This window comes from Spermophilus citellus (genome assembly GCF_964194105.1).
Source record: "Spermophilus citellus genome assembly, chromosome: 10".
Taxonomy (NCBI): Eukaryota; Metazoa; Chordata; class Mammalia; order Rodentia; family Sciuridae; genus Spermophilus; species Spermophilus citellus.
In genome coordinates, this window is record NC_138197.1 from 59,553,873 (window position 1) to 59,573,581 (window position 19,709).

At 36.3% G+C, this 19,709-nt stretch overlaps 1 protein-coding gene across 1 annotated transcript in view; it reads right to left on the bottom strand.

The window, feature by feature from the left end:
• The window catches only part of CPNE8 (copine 8), a 205,492-nt gene that overhangs the window by 138,965 nt on the left and 46,818 nt on the right, over positions 1–19,709 (bottom strand). Inside the window, exon 5 of the mRNA XM_081311441.1 lies at positions 13,118–13,157. Coding sequence (XP_081167567.1) covers positions 13,118–13,157 — 40 coding nt within the window. The remainder of the gene's footprint in view (positions 1–13,117; positions 13,158–19,709) is intronic.

The window sequence follows — 19,709 nt, forward strand, 5'->3', positions numbered from 1 at the left end:
TCAGACAGAGAAGGAAGTGGTACAGTTCTATCCCCCACAATGAAAACAAAACAATACAGTGCCGGGGTTCCCAATAGCCACCATCCACACCCAACAAATGGAAGGCCCAGAGTACAGTTTGAACTGCCGAGAGCCATCACCCAGGGGAAATCTGGTCTAGCAGGAGAAACCAAGACTAACAGGAGAAACCTGGGGACTAGAGGCCAGGCCCTTGTGACTGGGCAGCCAGAAACCGCAGGCCCGCCGGCAACACCCCACCTGCTGCCCACGTAACTGGGCGGCAGGAGAACGCCCGCCTGCTGGCTACCGACTGCGCCACTGGGTGGCTAGAGATAGCCCGCCCACCTGCGACAGCCAGACCGCTGCCTGCGCGACTGGATGGCTGGAGTCCCCCCCCCCCGCCGGCGACTGATCACTCGCCCGCTGCCTGTGCTACTGGGCGGCTGGCGATCGCCTGACTTCCGCGACCGGAAGGTGAAACCAAACAGAGACAGTCCAGTCACACCCCCCCATTAGGATACCCCGGCAAGGAACCTGGGGCCCGTCATAGCAGAGAAGTGACGTCACTGGAGCTCAGCCGTCGGAATTCCTTCCCAGAGGAATCCACCTTAGCAGGCATAGTTTAACGACACAAAGGAGATACAGAGTAATACAGAACCAAAACAAATCTATAGAAGAGAGCAGAAACACGGCAATCAAATAGAGCGGGAAAGTAACGTGAACATCATGAGAAAACAAGGGAAAAAAGGAGTACAAACAATGCAGGACAACTTAATTCTACAGGAGGACATAGAAACAGCAGAAACAGGGATAGGGAAAGAACTCAAGGCATACCTAACTCAAATGGAAAGGAATATTAGAGAAGACATGAGACAGCAAGTCCAAGCAATAAAAGTATATTTTGAAAATGAATTAAACAAACAAATTCAAATGGCAAAGAATGAGTTCTACCAGGAGATAGCGATCTTAAAAAAAAAAATCAAACAATAATCTTAGAATTGCAGGAAACTATAAACCAAATTACAAACTCAAACGAGAATATTACAAATAGACTTGATCAAGTAGAAGTCAGAACATCAGATAATGAAGACAAGGTTTATCAACTTGAAAAGAATATGGTCAACACAGAAAAGATGCTTAAATCCCACGAGCAATCTATTCAAGAGATATGGCATATCATAAAAAAACCAAATTTGAGAGTCATCGGGATAGAAGAAGGCATAGAGATTCAAACCAAAGGAACGGACAGCTTATTAGATGAAATAATTCTAGAAAACTTCCCAGAGATGAAAGATGGAATGGATTGCCAAATCCTGGAAGCCTACAGGACTCCAAACATTCAAAACCATAATAGACCAACTCCAAGACATATAATTATGAAGATAGCCAACATACAGAACAAGTAGAGAATATTAAAAGCTACGAGAGAAAGGAGGCAGATTACATTCAGGGGTAAACCAATTAGGTTAACGACTGATTTCTTATCACAGACTTTGAAAGAAGATCCTGGAACAATGTATTTCAAATGCTGAAAAATAATGGATTCCAACCAAGAATACTGTATCCAGCAAAATTAAGCTTCAGATTTGACAATGAAATTAAAATCTTTCACGATAAACAAAAGCTAAAAGAATTTGCAGCAAGAAAACCAGCACTGCAAAGCATTTTGAGCAAAATACTACAAGAAGAGGAATTGAAAAATAGTGCCCAAAACTAGCAGCAGGAGGTATCTCAGTAAAGGGGGAGGAAAATAACCAAAAAGTAAAACTAGCCAAACTAAAATAAATAAATAAATAAACATGACTGGAAGTACAAATCATATCTCAATTGTAACCTTAAATGTTAATGGCCTAAACTCACCAATCAAGAGACATAGGCTAGTAACCTGGATCAAAAAAACAAATCCAACAATATGCTGCCTTCAGGAGACTCATATGATAGGAAAAGACATACACAGGCTGAAGGTAAAAGGTTGGGAAAAATCATACCACTCACATGGCCCTCAGAAGCAAGCAGGAGTGGCCATACTCATATCGAATAAAATCAACTTCAAACCTAAGTTAATCAAAAAGGATAAAGAAGGACACTATATACTGTTAAAAGGAACCATCCACCAACAAGACATAACAATCATCAATTTGTATACACCAAACAATGGAGCTGCAACGTTCATAAAACAAACTCTCCTCAAGTTCAAGAGTCAAATAGACCACAACACAATAATTATGGGTGACTTCAACACACCGCTCTCGCCATTAGACAGATCCTCTAGACAAAAACTGAATAAAGAAACTATAGAACTCAACAGCATAATCAATAACCTAGACTTAACTGACATATATAGAATATATCAACCATCATCAAGTGGATACACGTTCTTCTCAGCAGCACATGGATCCTACTCAAAGATAGACCATATATTATGCCATAGGGCAACTCTTAGTAAATATAAAGGCATGGAGATAATACCTTGCACCATATCAGATCATAATGGAGTGAAATTGGAAATCAATGATAAAAGAAGGAAGGAAAAATCCTACATCACATGGAAAATGAACAAAATGTTACTGAATGATCAATGGGTTACAGAAGACATAAAGGAGATAAAAAATTTCTTAGAGACAAATGATAATACAGACACAACATACCGGAATCTATGGGACACAATGAAAGCAGTTTTAAGAGGGAAATTCATTTCTTGGAGTTCTTTCCTCAAAAGAAGAAAAAACCAACAAATAATTGAACTCACACTACACCTCAAAAACCTAGAAAAGGAAGAGCAAAACAACCGCAAATGTAGAAGACAAGAAATAATTAAAATTAGAGCAGAAATCAACGAAATTGAAACAAAAAAAATTGAAAAAATTGATAAAACTAAAAGTTGGTTCTTTGAAAAAATAAATAAGATAGACAGGCCCTTAGCCATGCTAATGAAGAGAAGAAGAGAGAGAACTCAAATTACTAACATACGGGATGAAAAAGGCAATATCACAACAGACACTACAGAAATACAGAAGATATTTAGAAAGTATTTTGAAACTCTATATTCTAATAAAATAGAAGATAGTGAAGATATCGATAAATTTCGTAAGTCATATGATCTGCCCAGATTGAGACAGGAAGACACACACAATTTAAACAGACCAATAACAAAGGAAGAAATAGAAGAAGCCATCAAAAGACTACCAACCAAGAAAAACCCTGGACCGGATGGGTATACAGTGGAGTTCTACAAAACCTTCAAAGAAGAATTAATACCAATACTTTTCAAGCTATTTCAAGAAATAGAAAAAGAAGGAGCTCTTCCAAATTCATTCTATGAGGCCAACATCACTCTGATCCCGAAACCAGACAAAGACACTTCAAAGAAAGAAAACTACAGACCAATATCTCTAATGAACTTGGATGCAAAAATTCTCAATAAAATTCTGGCGAATCAAATACAAAAGCATATCAAAAAACATGTGCACCATGATCAAGTAGGATTCATCCGTAGGATGCAAGGCTGGTTCAATATACAGAAATCAATAAATGCTATTCACCACATCAATAGACTTAAAGACAAGAACCATATGATCATCTCGATAGATGCAGAAAAAGCATTTGACAAAGTACAGCATCCCTTTATGTTCAAAACACTAGAAAAACTAGGGATAACAGGAACTTACCTCAACATTGTAAAAGCTATATATGCTAAACCTCAGGCTAGCATCATCCTAAACGGAGAAAAACTGAAGGCATTCCCTCTAAAATCTGGAACAAGACAGGGATGCCCTCTATCACCACTTCTATTCAATTTAGTTCTCGAAGTTCTAGCCAGAGCAATTAGACAGACAAAAGAAATTAAAGGCATAAAAATAGGAAAAGAAGAAATTAAATTATTGCTATTTGCGGATGACATGATAATATATTTAACAGACCCAAAAGGGTCTACAAAGAAGCTGCTAGAGTTAATAAATGAATTCAGCAAAGTGGCAGATTATAAAATCAATACGCATAAATCAAAGGCATTCCTGTATATCAGCAACAAAACCTCTGAAATGGAAATAAGGAAAACCACTCCATTCACAATATCCTCAAAGAAAATAAGATACTTGGGAATCAACCTAACAAAAGAGGTGAAAGATTTATACAACGAAAACTACAGAACCCTAAAGAGAGAGATAGAAGAAGATCTCAGAAGATGGAAAAATGTACCCTGTTCATGGATAGGCAGAACTAACATCATCAAAATGGCGATATTACCCAAAGTTCTCTACAGGTTTAATGCGATGCCAATCAAAATCCCAACGGCATTTCTTGTAGAAATAGATAAAGCAATCATGAAATTCATATGGAAAAACAAAACACCCAGAATAGCAAAAGCAATTCTAAGCAGGAAGTGTGAATCTGGAGGTATAGCGATACCAGAGTTCAAACTGTACTACAGAGCAATAGTAACAAAAACAGCATGGTACTGGTACCAAAACAGGCAGGTGGACCAATGGTACAGAATAGAGGACACAGAGACTAATCCACAAAGTTACAACTATCTTATATTTGATAAAGGGGCTAAAAACATGCAATGGAGGAAGGATAGCATCTTCAACAAATGGTGCTTGGAAAATTGGAAATCCATATGCAACAAAATGAAACTGAATCCCTTTCTCTCGCCATCCACAAAAGTTAACTCAAAATGGATCAAGGAGCTAGATATCAAATCAGAGACACTGCGTCTGATAGAAGAAAAAGTTGGATCCGATCTACATATTGTGGGGTCGGGCTCAAAATTCCTTAATAGGACGCTCATAGGCCAAGAGTTATTAATAAGAATAAACAAATGGGACTTACTTAAACTAAAAAGTTTTTTCTCAGCAAGAGAAACAATAAAAGAGGTAAATAGAAAGCCTACATCCTGGGAACAAATTTTTACCCCTCACACCTCAGATAGAGCCCTAATATCCAGAATATACAAAGAACTAAAAAAATTAAACAATAAGATAACAAATAACCCAATTAACAAATGGGCCAAGGAACTGAACAGACACTTCTCAGAGGAGGACATACAATCAGTCAACAAGTACATGAAAAAATGCTCACCATCTCTAGCAATCAGAGAAATGCAAATCAAAACTACCCTAAGATACCATCTCACTCCTGTAAGATTGGCAGCCATTATGAAGTCAAACAACAATAAGTGCTGGCGAGGATGTGGGGAAAAGGGTACACTTGTACACTGCTGGTGGGACTGCAAATTGTTGAGGCCAATTTGGAAAGCAGTATGGAGATTCCTGGGAAAGCTGGGAATGGATCCACCATTTGACCCAGCTATCGCCCTTCTCGGAGTATTCCCTGAGGACCTTAAAAGAGCGTACTATAGAGATACTGCCACATCAATGATTATAGCGGCACAATTCACAATAGCTAGACTGTGGAACCAACCTAGATGCCCTTCAATAGATGAATGGATTAAAAAATGTGGCATCTATACACAGTGGAGTATTATGCAGCACTAAGAAATGACAAAATCATAGAATTTGCAGGGAAATGGATGGCATTAGAGCAGATTATGCTAAGTGAAGCTAGCCAATCCCTAAAAAACAAATGCCAAATGTCTTCTTTTATATAAAGAGAGCAACTAAGAACAGAACAGGAAGGAAGAGCATGAGGGAAAGACTAACAGTAAACAAAGACGAATGGGGGGAGAGAAAGGTAGAGAGAAGGGAAAGCATATGGAAATGGTAGGAGACCTTCAATGATACACAAAATTATAAGAGGTTGTGACGTGCAAGGGGGAGGGAAAAAATAAGGGGAGAGAATCGAACCAACAGCAGAGGAGGTAGAGAGGGAAGATGGGAGGGGAGGGGAGGGGAGGGGGGATAGTAGGGAATAGGAATGGTAGCAGAATACAACAGTCACTAATATGCCATTATGTACAAATGTGAGTGTGTAACCGATGTGATTCTGCAATTTGTATTTGGGGTAAAAATGGGAGTTCAAAACCCAATTGAGTCAAATGTATGATGATATATCATGAGCTCTGCAATGTTTTGAACAATCAATAAAAAAAAAGGATAAAGCAACCCAAAAAAATAAAATATAAATAAATAAGAAAAAAAACCCAAAGTCCAAATGTTTTCTTTGATATGAAGATGCTGACTCATAATAGTGATGTGGAGGGGTGTGGGAGGAATAGAGGCACTTTAGATAGAGCAAAGGGGAGGGAGGGAAAGGGAGGGGGCATGGGGGTAGAAAGGATGGTGGAATGAGATGGACATCATTACCCTAAGTACATGTATAAAGACACAAATGGTGTGACTCTATTGTGTGTACAACTTGAAAAATTGTGCTCTATATGTGTAATATGAAAATGAACTGTATTCTGCCATCATGTGTAACAAATTAGAATAAATAATTTTTTAAAAAATTTGAAATGTAACATGCTAATTGAAAGTAAGTAAATATATTATTGCTAGTAAATATAGTTAGACAACTGACTTGCCAAAAAACTAAAAAACCTACCAAACATTATTACTTATTATGCTTTTATTAAAATTATTAGATATATAAAAATATTATTATTAAAGAATACTATTAAATATGATAATACTATCACAATGTTAATATTAAATGCTAAATCCTCCATAAGGGCCAGTTTTACACACGAACAATACTACCTAATATAACTTAATAAGTGCTAAAATTACTCTGATCAAACCCATCCCAGGCATTATCCTTATCTCTGTCTCAAAGTCTAGAGTAGATTCTATAAGACGCTATTAAAAAATGTAAATGGGAAATACAACCCACTTATAAAGTACATAAACACTTCAGTTTGAATAGCTGTTTAAGGCTAGCTTTTACCATCTACAAAGGGCCAGAAGGAAGGCCTATGTATAGAAATAATACCATTTTTTTTAACCAGGCATCAGAGGATGATGTGGAGAGCAAGAACTCTCAGAGGTGACAATTAAGAAACACCTGACTAATCTGAGGGAGAGAATCATGTAAATATTTGAGGCAAAAGCATGCCAGGCAGGAGAAAAAGAAAGCACAAAGTCCCTGAGACAAGAATGTACTCAGGTACTCCAGGTACTTGTGGAAAAGCATGAGAACCAGTGGATTAGAGCAGAATAAGCCAGGAAGTGAGAACAGGAGAAGTCACAGGGGCTACAGCACACCTAAGAGAGGGGAAAGCCATGAGTGCATTGAATAGAAAGTGACTATTCTAACTAACTTGCTTTTAAAATGACAAATTTGGCTTAGCTCCTTCCAATAATTTCTAAATGGTGAAGTTCCTTCAAGATTCTATCCTACTATTTTCTCCATTTCTATTGTCTTTAGATGACTCTGATTTCCAACTGTACTGGCTTATGGTTCCTGAATATATAATTCTAATCTCCAGATACTGCCTAATCAGTATCTCCATGTGGATGCTTACTGGGGTCTCAAACTTAACATGAACCAAGCTTTACCACTGGTTTATCAATCTTCATTCCTTGCCTCAGTCTCTTCCTCCCCAATGACTTTGTTGCATCAATTGCATCACTATTTACTCAGTTAATAATCCAGGAGTCATTCCACCTTCTCTTATTTTTTATACCTGACATCCAACTCATCAGCAATCATCAGCAATCACACATAAAAATACATTACAAACCTAACCACAACTTCTTACCACTATAATGGCTTTAACCACCAAACATTGCTCACAGCCAAATTGCAACATAGCTGGTCTCCTTAATTCCAATCTGGCTTCTCCTCTTCAACTATCATAGCCTTCATTTAAATGCACAAATCAGATAAGGTACTCTCCTGTGATATCCTCAAAAAACAAACCCAAATTTATTTTTTATATGTGACCTAAAAATTTCTGTATCATATATCCCTTTCCAAACTAGTTCAATCCACTCTCCTCATCATTCATAATATTCTATACTTGCCAGCCATCTTTCTGTCATACCAACATACCAAATTTTCCTGTCTCAAGGCCTTTGAATTGTTGTGCCTTTTTCCTAGAATACTATTATCCCACATTCTTGGCAGTCCCCTCTTTTTCTTCAGTAAGTATATACTTCGGGTGAAAACTGGAATAACACCATGCTGTTCAGATTCTAGCTAACATTGCTTTTCCAATCACTCTCTCTCTCTCAGTATTATTATCTTACTAATGTAACTTTTATAAAGAAAATTTGTTATCTTAATCATTTATGTGAATTCATGTTCATTCACTAAATCTTCCCACCTCACCTTCCCAACTCCAAAATGTAAGCTGTTTTAGGACAGAGATCTTGCCTATTCACCAGCATCACAACCGTGGCTGTAAAATATTTGTTGCCTGACTATATAAATATACACACACACACACACAAAATTCAGTTTGGTTATATATTTATTAACTAAGTTTTATAATATAATGAAAGAACCTTGCCTCATTTATAAATCTGTTCCTATGCAAAAGTTCGTTTCATGGTGCAAATAATTTTCAAATGAAATTGAAAAATACAACTAATCTACACTAGAAGTTTATATGCATGATACTTATATCAAAGAACATACATGCCTTTATTGAAAGCTAGTGACGTGTGCCCAAAATAATCCAGTAAGCCTTTATTAAGTGTGATCAATTTTAGTGGGTGCCTTCTGAGATCAATCAAGTGGATAAATGCATTTTTGATTGCCTAGTGGGTATGAAATTTTAGTACATAAAGTACAGTGTCATTGTCATCTGGTCCAGCATACTGAGAAGGATCCTAGATGCACAAATTCTGGGCCTCTGATTAATTGTTTTATTAATTATTCAGTCAATGCAATTAAATTATGCAAATGAAAGGATGTTATGTAGTTCTGTTAATAGCATTGAGATGAGTGGGTTCACTGGCACCTCAGAGAACAAACTTGGAATTCAAAATACCATTTTTTGCTCATAGTACCTAACACTTCCTGGGAAATATATTTTAGTAAAGATATTTCCTCAGAATCACAAAAGGGACAAGTATTATAGAGGCAGGTGTGCTTGGATTCTGTAATTTTTCACCTGGAGCACAATGTTTTCCACTGAAAAGTTTTCCACTACCAGCAGAACAAATTAGTTATATGGACCCTTTATATCTCACCTTATATTCATTTACAATATTCAAAATCTAATATAGATTTATTTTCTCTAATAGTATATAAAAAAGTTTAACCCAAGACCCTTGAGTACTAGACACCAAATAATATCATCCCAATGGGAATTCTTTCAAAATTATCAAAAATTATGATGAAAAATAAAAGATTCTCTTGCTAAAAAATCTTTTGTAAAACAGAAAAAAAGTACCTTAACTCCACATGCAAGCCTAAACACTCAGTAATCTTTCTTAAAATATTCCAGTTTATATTTCACTTTGTAAAATTGGCAGGTGCACAACCTGCCTTAAACATTCATATCCTTAAACATTCATATCCTCAGGGATTAGCCCTAGTTACTTATTGGTTCCTCTGATTTTCAAATGCATCATGAATTTCTTTCAGGCTGAATGAGTTATATGCTCTTTACCTAAAATCTGTTCTTGATGCTTTCAAGAAAGGAAGGGCTTTTACTGCTGTTAATTTCAAACAAAATTTCAAGGCAGTCATCTCTAACAATTCTTACAATAATTCAAAATCACACTTCCTTTCTCTTTGACATGCTTCACCCACTTACAAATGGAGGCACTTATTAACCAACTTATCCTGTCAACTGAATATATTTTTAAAATTACAGCACAGTAATATAAGAACAGATTAAAAAGTGAGATAATGTGAACCATAGGATTATATGGGAGACTATGCAAGACTTCAGAAAAAAAGGTGAAGAGAATTTGAACTAAGGCACTAACAGCAAAAAAGAACACAGAAACAATTCTTTGTCAGAATAACAGAATTCACTGATTCACTAAACGTGGAGTGTGTGACAGAAAGTTGTTAATGATGCATCCAAATTTTCTAAGCAAACTATGTTGATGAATTATTCCCAAGGCAGATAATATAGACAAAAGAACAAGATTGACATGAAAAGGGTCATAAATTTTTTATATATTTTGGTTTTGCTTCTGTAAGCCATCTACTAAAAAATCCTTACTGAGCAATCAGAAACTCGATTTACTTGTGTATACACAGGGATGGATTAACCTTTGGGAGTCATCGGGCTAAGCTATGAAAATGGTTGAGTTCTTCTAAGAACTTATAGAGTAAGTTGACATAAAATTTTAAAATAATTGGTAAGAAACACTAATATTGAGAGATAGGTGGAGGAAATTAGCTTTATAAGGAGTAAACAGAGAGGTAGGGGAAGAAGCCCAGAGGAAGTTTCCATGGAATTCAGGGGAAGTGAATATTTTCTAGAAGGGAACAGTTAATTCTGTCCCCCAAATTGAGGAAGTCAACTATGGTAAAGAATGAAGAGTGGGCACTAAATCTTGACCCACACTGTGTCAGAGTAGTATAAGTACAAGTGGAAACTAGAGTCCAATTAGCTGAAAAGAGAACGGGAAGGAAGGAAGTTATGATACAAACCCAGGCATCCTTAAGATGGATGGCGATGAGTCCATAGTTCAAGATGTATCATGAGGGTAAGTCAGAATTAAAACAAAATACTTTAGGATGAGAAAAATATGAAACTTTGCTTGTAGGGGAAAAGGATATTTCCCATAAAAGAGAGATATTTAAAATATGTATCTTTCATACCTTCGATGAGACATATGTCATATAGTATCATTTAATAATTCCTGATCATTGAAGAAGACAGCCCTGTCAGAGGCATGTTCCCATTCCATATCCTACTTTCTTCCCTAAACACAAGAAACTGTGTTGGTAGGAACCATCACACTTACCCTCCAAATATCCATTTAATGGAATATCCCTAACTGCCCAGGTACAATGCCCTCTGAATAATTTGAACTAAGAAAAACAGAAATTATATTCATGGAGAATGAGGACTTAGATATCTATGATCAGCCAGGGTTAGGGAGTTCATTTTTCCATATGTAAAAAGATGGATAAACAGAGATACCTGTTCTTTGGAGAACAGAAGATCAGAGAAAAGGCACAGTAAAAAGAATATATGGCCTCAGAGAGAGAGAAAGTGAGTGAAAGAGTAAGAGAGGGAAATAGAGAAATCTAAGTATTTCAGTTCCAACCCACTTCCTGTTTCCAGCTTCAGTTCTCAGGAGGCCAAGCTATACCTGATATTTATGAAATGCTCCTAATCTTTAATAAACCCCTCTGTGACATAAGTGGATACTTCTCTTTTCTTTCCTTTACTGAGATAATATGGTTCCTTTCCTCATTCTTCCAAGGACATTTGGAAACTTCCGGTACAAAGGTACGTAAAACAATTTAAATGTCCATTCATAATGGTGTACGTCTGCCCATGGAGAGCAGGAAGGTGCCATGGAAGCTGCAATGAAGTTAATTATGGAGAGGATGAGCTAATTACAGCATTTTTTCAATTGATAGAAAAGTCAATCACTTTGAATATTTTGGAACACTTCACATGATTCTCCTGCTTGCTTCATCATACCAATAAATACCATACTTTCTTCAAAGAAATAAAGAGTAATGAATTGTCATTTTTTAAATCAACAATCCAGGTTCCCAGTTTCCCCAAATTTATCTCCTGGCTTATAATAATCCTTTTTGTTATCTCTCTCCTCTGAATTAAGACATTCCACCTATCTTAAGCTACACTGGATAACAATTGCCCAGCTATTCAATTTGAACCACATACAAAAATAAAAAATCCCTGAGAGCAAGTACTGGTCCATCTGGCCTCCCAACCCTAGTACAAGTGTCAATTCTGTCTGTGTGTTCAGTTTTCACTTTGCATCTTGTTGAACCCTTTTCAGGATGCTAATTTCACCCCCATTCAGCCCTTCCTACTAGGTGAGGTCTGATTTCTGTTCTCAGGTGGAGGGAATGCCAGTGCCTGGCTGGAACAATTCACTCTCTTCCTCCCCTCCTGCCACTGCCTTTCAATGGCCGTGCTCAAGGACGCTATGGCTCCAGATTTGTAAACTACCCCAGGTAGAGTACTGTCTGGCAAGTGAAGCCCCTAAGAAGGAGGAATGGGTAGAAGAGGTGGGGGGTGAGATCAGGACTACATAAGACATTAAAAAACTGCATGTGATTTGAGGACAGAGTGAATATATCCTTCCTGCTCACACTGAACCCTCAGAAACTGGCATGTGCCTGGACTAAGGCGTTTCTCAGGAACTTTATAAACCTTGATAAACAAAGGAACTAAACGGAAAGCAGATGACAAATCACTCCACCCAAACACAAGTAATTCCTGTTCTTTCAGAACTGAAGCCTTCCAAAAAGATACAAGCTCGCTATTTCATCTTGCTTAAACTGATCCAAATGATAACAAGGAACTGTCATCATCTCTTAAATATAGAAAATATAAAATAAGAAGTTCAGTCCATTTTACTTTTCTTTTAATAAGTTTTTCCCAAAATTGATTCTCAGGTTCTTTCAAAATATTATTTATAGCCAAGGGAGGTGGCTCATGTCTATAATACCAGCAACTTGACTCAGGAAGCTGAGGCAGGAGATGAAAAGTTCAAGGCCAGCCTCAGCAACTTATTGAGCAAGACCCTATCTCAAAAGAATAAAAAAAAATAAATAAAAAGAACAGGATGTAGCTCAGTAGTAGAGCACCCTGGGTTCTATCCTCAAACCAAATAAAAGGAAAAAAAATATTATTTATAGCCTAGAGTGGTGACACAGGTCTGTAATCCCAGCTATTTATGAGGCTAATGCAGAAAGATCAACAGTTAAATTCCAGCCCAGCAAACTTAGTGAGACCCTGTATCAAAATAGAAAATAAAAAGGGCTGGGATATAGTTCAGTGATAAAGCATTTGCCTAGCATGTGTGAGACTTGGGATTCAATCCCCAGTAGAGAGGGAAAAAAAGAAATGTTATTTATTTTCTATGACAATCACATTACATGAAAAGTTATAAACATATAATTTTAATATTAATAAAATAATCATAAGTATTAACAATAAATCATCATAATATATATATATATATATATATATATATATATATATATATATATATATATATATACACTATACAATTATCATTAAAACATAAAAATATGAACTTACATGTTTGGACAAGTTGGGGCTCTTTGAATCAACATCATACCTGAAAAATTGAAATAAAAAATTCAAATTATTGCCACAAAGTAAATCTAGAAAATTAATATTTTCCAATATGTAAAAATGAACAAAAAAATACCAAAAGAGAGAAAAACTTAGCAAATTAAGAATTTTCTAATAGTCTGTGACCTATCTGCAAAAGAAAGAGTTTACACAACCCTGGATCCTTTCATTTTTACAAATCTAGGAAGTCTTACTATTTGCCTAATCATCAATTCTGTTGTTTGGGAATTTTAAAATTTATCTTTTTGGGGCATCAGCAGGATCCTAGTAATGCTCAAGTAACTTCAAAACTCTGTAAGAACTGAAAACGCCTCTTCTTTGGATATAAGTAATAAAATAAACAGGTCCCCACAACAGGCTGTCATTTTTGTACATTATAATTCTTATTTAATGTCTTAAATGCTATTATAGTTGCTGTTATAATTCTTACTTAATGTCTTAAATAGTATTGTTAACTTTGGAAACTGAAGTAATGAGAGTATTTTTCCCTGATTACAGGACTTGTGCAAACTGAGTGTTTATAGAAATAGGAATATATTTCCATTGGACTACTCCATGTTCTGCTTTTCCCTGGTTGATACCAAAAAATCCATTATCTTTTAGATTTTGGGATGATATCATTCACCATCACTTGAGCCTCTTGCTTTGAAGAGTCTTTAGAAATGGAGAGACCACTAACAGTCAAAATAACTTCAATGTGCCAAATTCTTTCATAGGAAAATATCTGTACTGGTTCCAATCTTTCTCGCAAATCCCATTCCCTTCATATGTCTTGTGAGTCGCTTCCTACCAAAAATTAACTCTTTTTTTTTAAAAGGTTAATTAAAGTCTCTCATGTATAAATACTGTTTTCACAATGAAACAAAGCATCTCAATCAATAGGGGGAGGGACAGTTTATTGAGTGCCCTGATGGGCAGAGATGCTGAGGGCCATTACCAAGTAGGAAATTTCCTTGCCAGCGTACCCCATGTTAATTTCGCTGTTGACATTGCATGTTAGGTGACCCTGCCCAAGGACGAGGGTGGATCCAGGATTAGGGTGGATCCAGGATTAGGGTGTATCCTGCAGTTTGAGGAAGTATCCCAATCCTTGGGTTTAGGGCGTTCCCGGTTTAAGACAAGTTTAAGGCATTCCCAGTTTAAGACCTTGGATTTTAGGGAAGTTCGATGTTGAGGATTATTGCTGCTGGAATTAGGGCGTTCCCGCTGCCTAAGCTCCTGTTGAACTCTCGTGAGATTCAGAGTGGATTTTGGGAAGAAAGCCTCGTGGAGTAGGTGAATTGGGTGGCAGCAGAACTGGGAATGCCCCAGAACGTGTGTGGAGGCCGGTGTGAGTTCGGGAATAAAGAATTGCTGTTTGAATCTACAAAGCTGTGGTGGCTCGTGATTCTGTGCCCAGCCAAGACTGCGGCACAGAGATGAGCTCACTCTCTAGCAAAAAAAATATTTACCACAAACTGGCTTTAAAATTGTATGATATAAAGACATGCCTGAGAATAATCACAAAGCACTCTCAACTTCACATCAGGGCACTTTGACTGTTTTCCAACAGCTACAGCTTAGAATTACAGATCAGCAAAATACCATATCCACTATAGACCCACAGATGTTAATTCAAAGATAATTTTTATTCAAGATAATTTTATAATAATAATAATAATAACAGATAGATAGGAAACAAAGCTAGACTGGCTCCTTCTCACAAATCAACCCTTGAAAATGTCTTTTAGGTTACTGTGGCCAAGAAGAATACGATGCTCAGTTCAATCAGAAGAATTTAACAAAAAAAGTTCATGTTTTCATCACAAAGAGATTAAGTATCTTCAAATACAATCCTCTTTAACTGTATTTAACAAAACACTTTTGATACCATTATCTCAAAAATAGCTAATTTATGTCATTCCTCTGCAGACTTTAGATAATATGCTGGATTATAGAGCACTAGAAATTACTATATTTTTTTCTTCTAATGAATTTTCCATCTAACTTTTCTAAAAATATCAGGACCATTATAGTTATCACCCTCACAGGTCAGAACATGCACACTATATCCTAAATGTCTCTATGTGTGACTATGATTATGAGAGTCACAGTGTCTTGAAGAAGCCATAAACCAAGACAGAGTAGGAAGCTGAGCAGTGGAGGGGGCATCCCACTGTGTCTAAGTGGACTAACTAAGGGGAATAAGTAAACTACTTCATTCTGCTATTGAAACTTGATGATGACAGTAATGAATTGACAGTATCTGATTTGAAGGGATCTTAATATGTTTTCTATTAGAGAGGAACAGATGTCAATGGGAATAATTTCTGAATTTCTGGAACTGCATCCATTGCTCAAAGTGGACAACACAAGATGCTTAGAATTCCCTCATATTGGCTCAGAGCTACCTGAGTCAAGGATCCTTAGGGTCAAACCAGTCCATGGTCTTGTGATCAACCCTGAATTCATAAGTATTCCCTCCCTAATAAAAGGCAGGAGGGAAGTTCTTTTCCACTCCACAAAGCCAAGCAAGGGGGTAGCTTCAAAATATAGGCTACCTATGAGAAGTGAAGGACAAAATCTGGTTCCCCAGCAGGTCCACCCTGAGGCTCCCAGTAACAAACAATGTTCCATGAATGTTCTAGGAAGCCCATTCTGAGAGTTGAGGAACACTTTCCTTTTCCTGAGCAACTTCCTTTTCTTTTGGGGGGGCGGGGGGTCCCTCTCTATCACAATGACATGATAAGCAGAGTGCTAAAAATGTGTCCCTCAAGCTGGTACTTAAGATGAGGCCTAAGTTTTTTAGAAGGTAAGATAACCACATCTCTACCTAGGAACACGTCCTACTTTTCCCCTCTCTTCTCTCCTGAAAAGAGCTGGGGGAGATCCAAGAGAGAAAAAGGAAATGAAGAACTTTGAAATAAGTTCAAGATTAAAGTTTTAAAGTGACATGTACCCAACAATTAGAATATATGATGATTCTAATAAAAGTGACCGCAAATTCATGAAATTCAGCCTGGACTTTGTTAAGGAAACCTTTAATCAATGGGAAAAAAATGGAATGCACACATTGGGACAATTATTGAAAAATGAAACAACATTTTTTCTAAAATGTTGAGATCCTCCAAAAATAGGTTGTAATAATAGTATACATTTCACTATTATCACCATTTAATTTATCAAGAAGGAAAATAATTTGCTGGATGGACAAATCTAGACTGATTTTTAAGTATATGGAAAGAAACACCTCAGAGGGTTCTATCTCATTTCTTCTGTATTCCAGCACATACTATTATTGATAAGACACCCACACTTCTTGCACAAAGACATTTTGGTACAGGTACTCTACCAATAAGGTTTTAAACTATGACAACAAAGAATATTTATGAGGCACCCATATTACTATCAGTGTGATAATTATAATGAAAATAAATGCCAAAGTTTATAATGTGATAAATACATAGCACAATGACAATGACCATGTCTCATGAATGAATAAGTACACATCAGATTAAAAGACAAGAGAATTTGAAGCTACAAAACTGATAGACTAATCTAAAATGCATCTCTGGCATCCACTGCAATAATAGCAAAAACCACTATGGCTCCAAAAGAAAAATTACTAACCAGAACTGATAAGAATTTAGATCAGTGATACCAGGAATACAGTCTTTGTCAGTCTGTCTGTCTCTGACTGTGTCTCCCTCCCTCCTCCCTCTTTCTCTCTCTCTCTCTCTCTCTCTCTCTCTCTCTCTCTCTATATATATATATATATATATATATATATATATATATAGATAGATAGATAGATAGAGATATATAATTTTCTTTATCAGTTGAAGTTTTTAAAAGATGTTTTGACAGCCACTTTCATAATTTTATAAAATCAACAGACATCAACTAAATTGAAAACAATTCAGAAAATCATTTCCATCTATCTTCTGGCCATTTTACAGTGGTGTGACTTTCTGCATAACTGTTCCATCAAGGGTCATGCTACTGCTGATATGTTGGAATATTTGCAGTAATTCTCTAGGCGATGGAGGTTGGTACTACAGATGACTTTTGTATTCACTTTATCCATTTTTTGTTTTCCAGTTTTTTTACAATGAACTTATATTATTTCTCCAAGGAACAGCACCTTGCTTAGACAAATGTTAAAAGACAATTTCAGGGGCTGGGGATGTGGCTCAAGCGGTAGCGCGCTTACCTGGCATGCGCGGGGCACTGGGTTCGATCCTTAGCGCCACATAAAAATAAAATAAAGATGTTGTGTCCACTGACAACTAAAAATTAAACATTAAAAAATTCTCTCTCTCTCTCTCTCTCTCTCTCTCTCTCTCTCTCTCTTTAAAAAAAAAGACAATTTCAGGTATATTTATAAAACTGGTAAACTGTTAAATTATTTCCATACTTATTTCACTTATTCACTGAAAAAAATTAGCACAATGTAAAAAAAAAACAGTTTAAAAGTATTATGTGCACTATTCTAATAAATTGGAAATCAAAAGGAATTAAAGTGATATCAAAGATACATCATGAGCCCAGAGAATGTACTCATTACTTTTCTTAATAATCTTTGCCAAGTAACACTTTCCAGAGATACCTGTTTTAATATTTTAGAGATCACATAAAATTGAGATGTTGTTTGAATTGAATTTCCGAAATTAACCAAATGCATTCAAAAGACAAGAGTTGATAGCTATTTAATTCAATTTTGCAATGTTTCACTTTTCAAAACATTGCACGGTTTTTGTGAGAATTACTATAATTTGTAGGAAATTGAAGATGTTAAAACATATCAATTTACCTAGACTAATTTCTTTATGTTTTCTTATCACACTGAGAGAAATGTTCCTGGAACAGCCACAGCAGTAAGCATCAGGAATCATGAGCAGGACATGGACATAAGAAGCTGGCAGAAGGAGGGCCAGAGTGAAACAACAGAGTGGCAAAATGGGTAGGTACAGCCACCTGGCAGAGGTACTCAGAAAGATGACAGGGCCTGTCAGCAGAGAAGAGCCAGCAGAACCCAGGAAAAAAAAAAAATGGCTCTAAAAGTTAAAGCTTAAAAGCAGACACAGAGTTCAGGGAAGAACACAGCTCACAGGGTCTCCAAGTCAGTTTCAAAGATTGATGACCAGGCAGTAAGCAGTCTTACACATGTCCTTCTATACTAAAATTTGACTCTGAGTAATTTATCCTCTGAAAGTACAAACAAAAATTATAAACATGTGTTACAGAAAATTTTTATCAGAGCACATGTAAAAGAAAAAAATGGAACAAGCAAAATTGTCCATCAATCAATGTTTAATCAATAATGAAAATTATTATTTTCAAATAATAAAAATTACAGAAGCTTTAAAATGAATGAGGTATATACATATTTGGTGGCATAGAAAAACATCTGAAAATTTTAAGGTACGGGAATTGCACACGCAAAAGAAAAACCTGCCAAGATATGCACTGAATTATTTACCTTTTTTTTAAAATATTGGGATAGCAGGGAATCTTTATTTTTAAATACATATATCACTTAGTTTATAATAAATATTTATTACTTTTAAATGAGAGAATGTAACACAGATGAATAAGAAAGGGAAAGAGAAAAAGAAAAACAGAACAAAGGATCATGAAATAGTGGATGGTTTTAAGATAAAAGTCTGAAACTAAGGGGAAAAGTTGAGGGGGTACCATGAGGTATGAGAAAGAACATTCTTAAAAGCAATGGCTATGAAGACCTGAACAAGGGAAGCACACAGCCACATTCTACATGACTTATGTCTGGTGTTGAGTAACAACACTGTGTGCAACCTCCATGATAAACAGGAAGTCATTACATTGCACTCCAAATTTTCTTCGAATAAACCGTATTTTTATTATTTAGAAAGGAGTGTCTAAGAAATAAAAACCAGTGTGAACTTAATAAAGATTGTTTGATAAATATGATGAATACTTGGTACTCTGAAGAAAAGGGGCTGTTACGAGATGATGCTCAAAAAGAAGCACTGCAGGTTATTTACTGCATGCATTTTATTTTTTTGATACCAGGGATTGAACCCAGAGGTGCTTACCACTGAGCAACATCCCCAGCCCTTTTTTATATTTTATTTAGAGACAAAGTCTGGCTGAGTTGCTTACTGAGTCACTGAGGCTGGCCTTGAACTTGCAATTGTCCTGCCTCAGTCTCCCAAACCTCTGGGATTATAGGCATTGCCACTATGCCTGGCTATGACATACATTTTAGAGGAAAATGAAAATGTCTATTAACAGAAAAAAATCTTATCTTTACATTAGGAGGCAAATTAGAACTTTCTAAAATAAGATATTGGCAGTTTTTATTATTGAAAAAGTATTTATAAATTGTGATAATGGCATACTTAATATTTCAGTTGTTTAAAATAAGACATTTAGCCAGGCACAGTGGTGCACACCTGTAATCCCAATGGCTCAGGAGGTTGAGGCAGGAGGATCATGAGTTCAAAGCCAGCCTCAGCAAAAGCAAGTAACCCTGCCTTTAAATAAAATACAAAATATGGCTGGAGATGTGGTT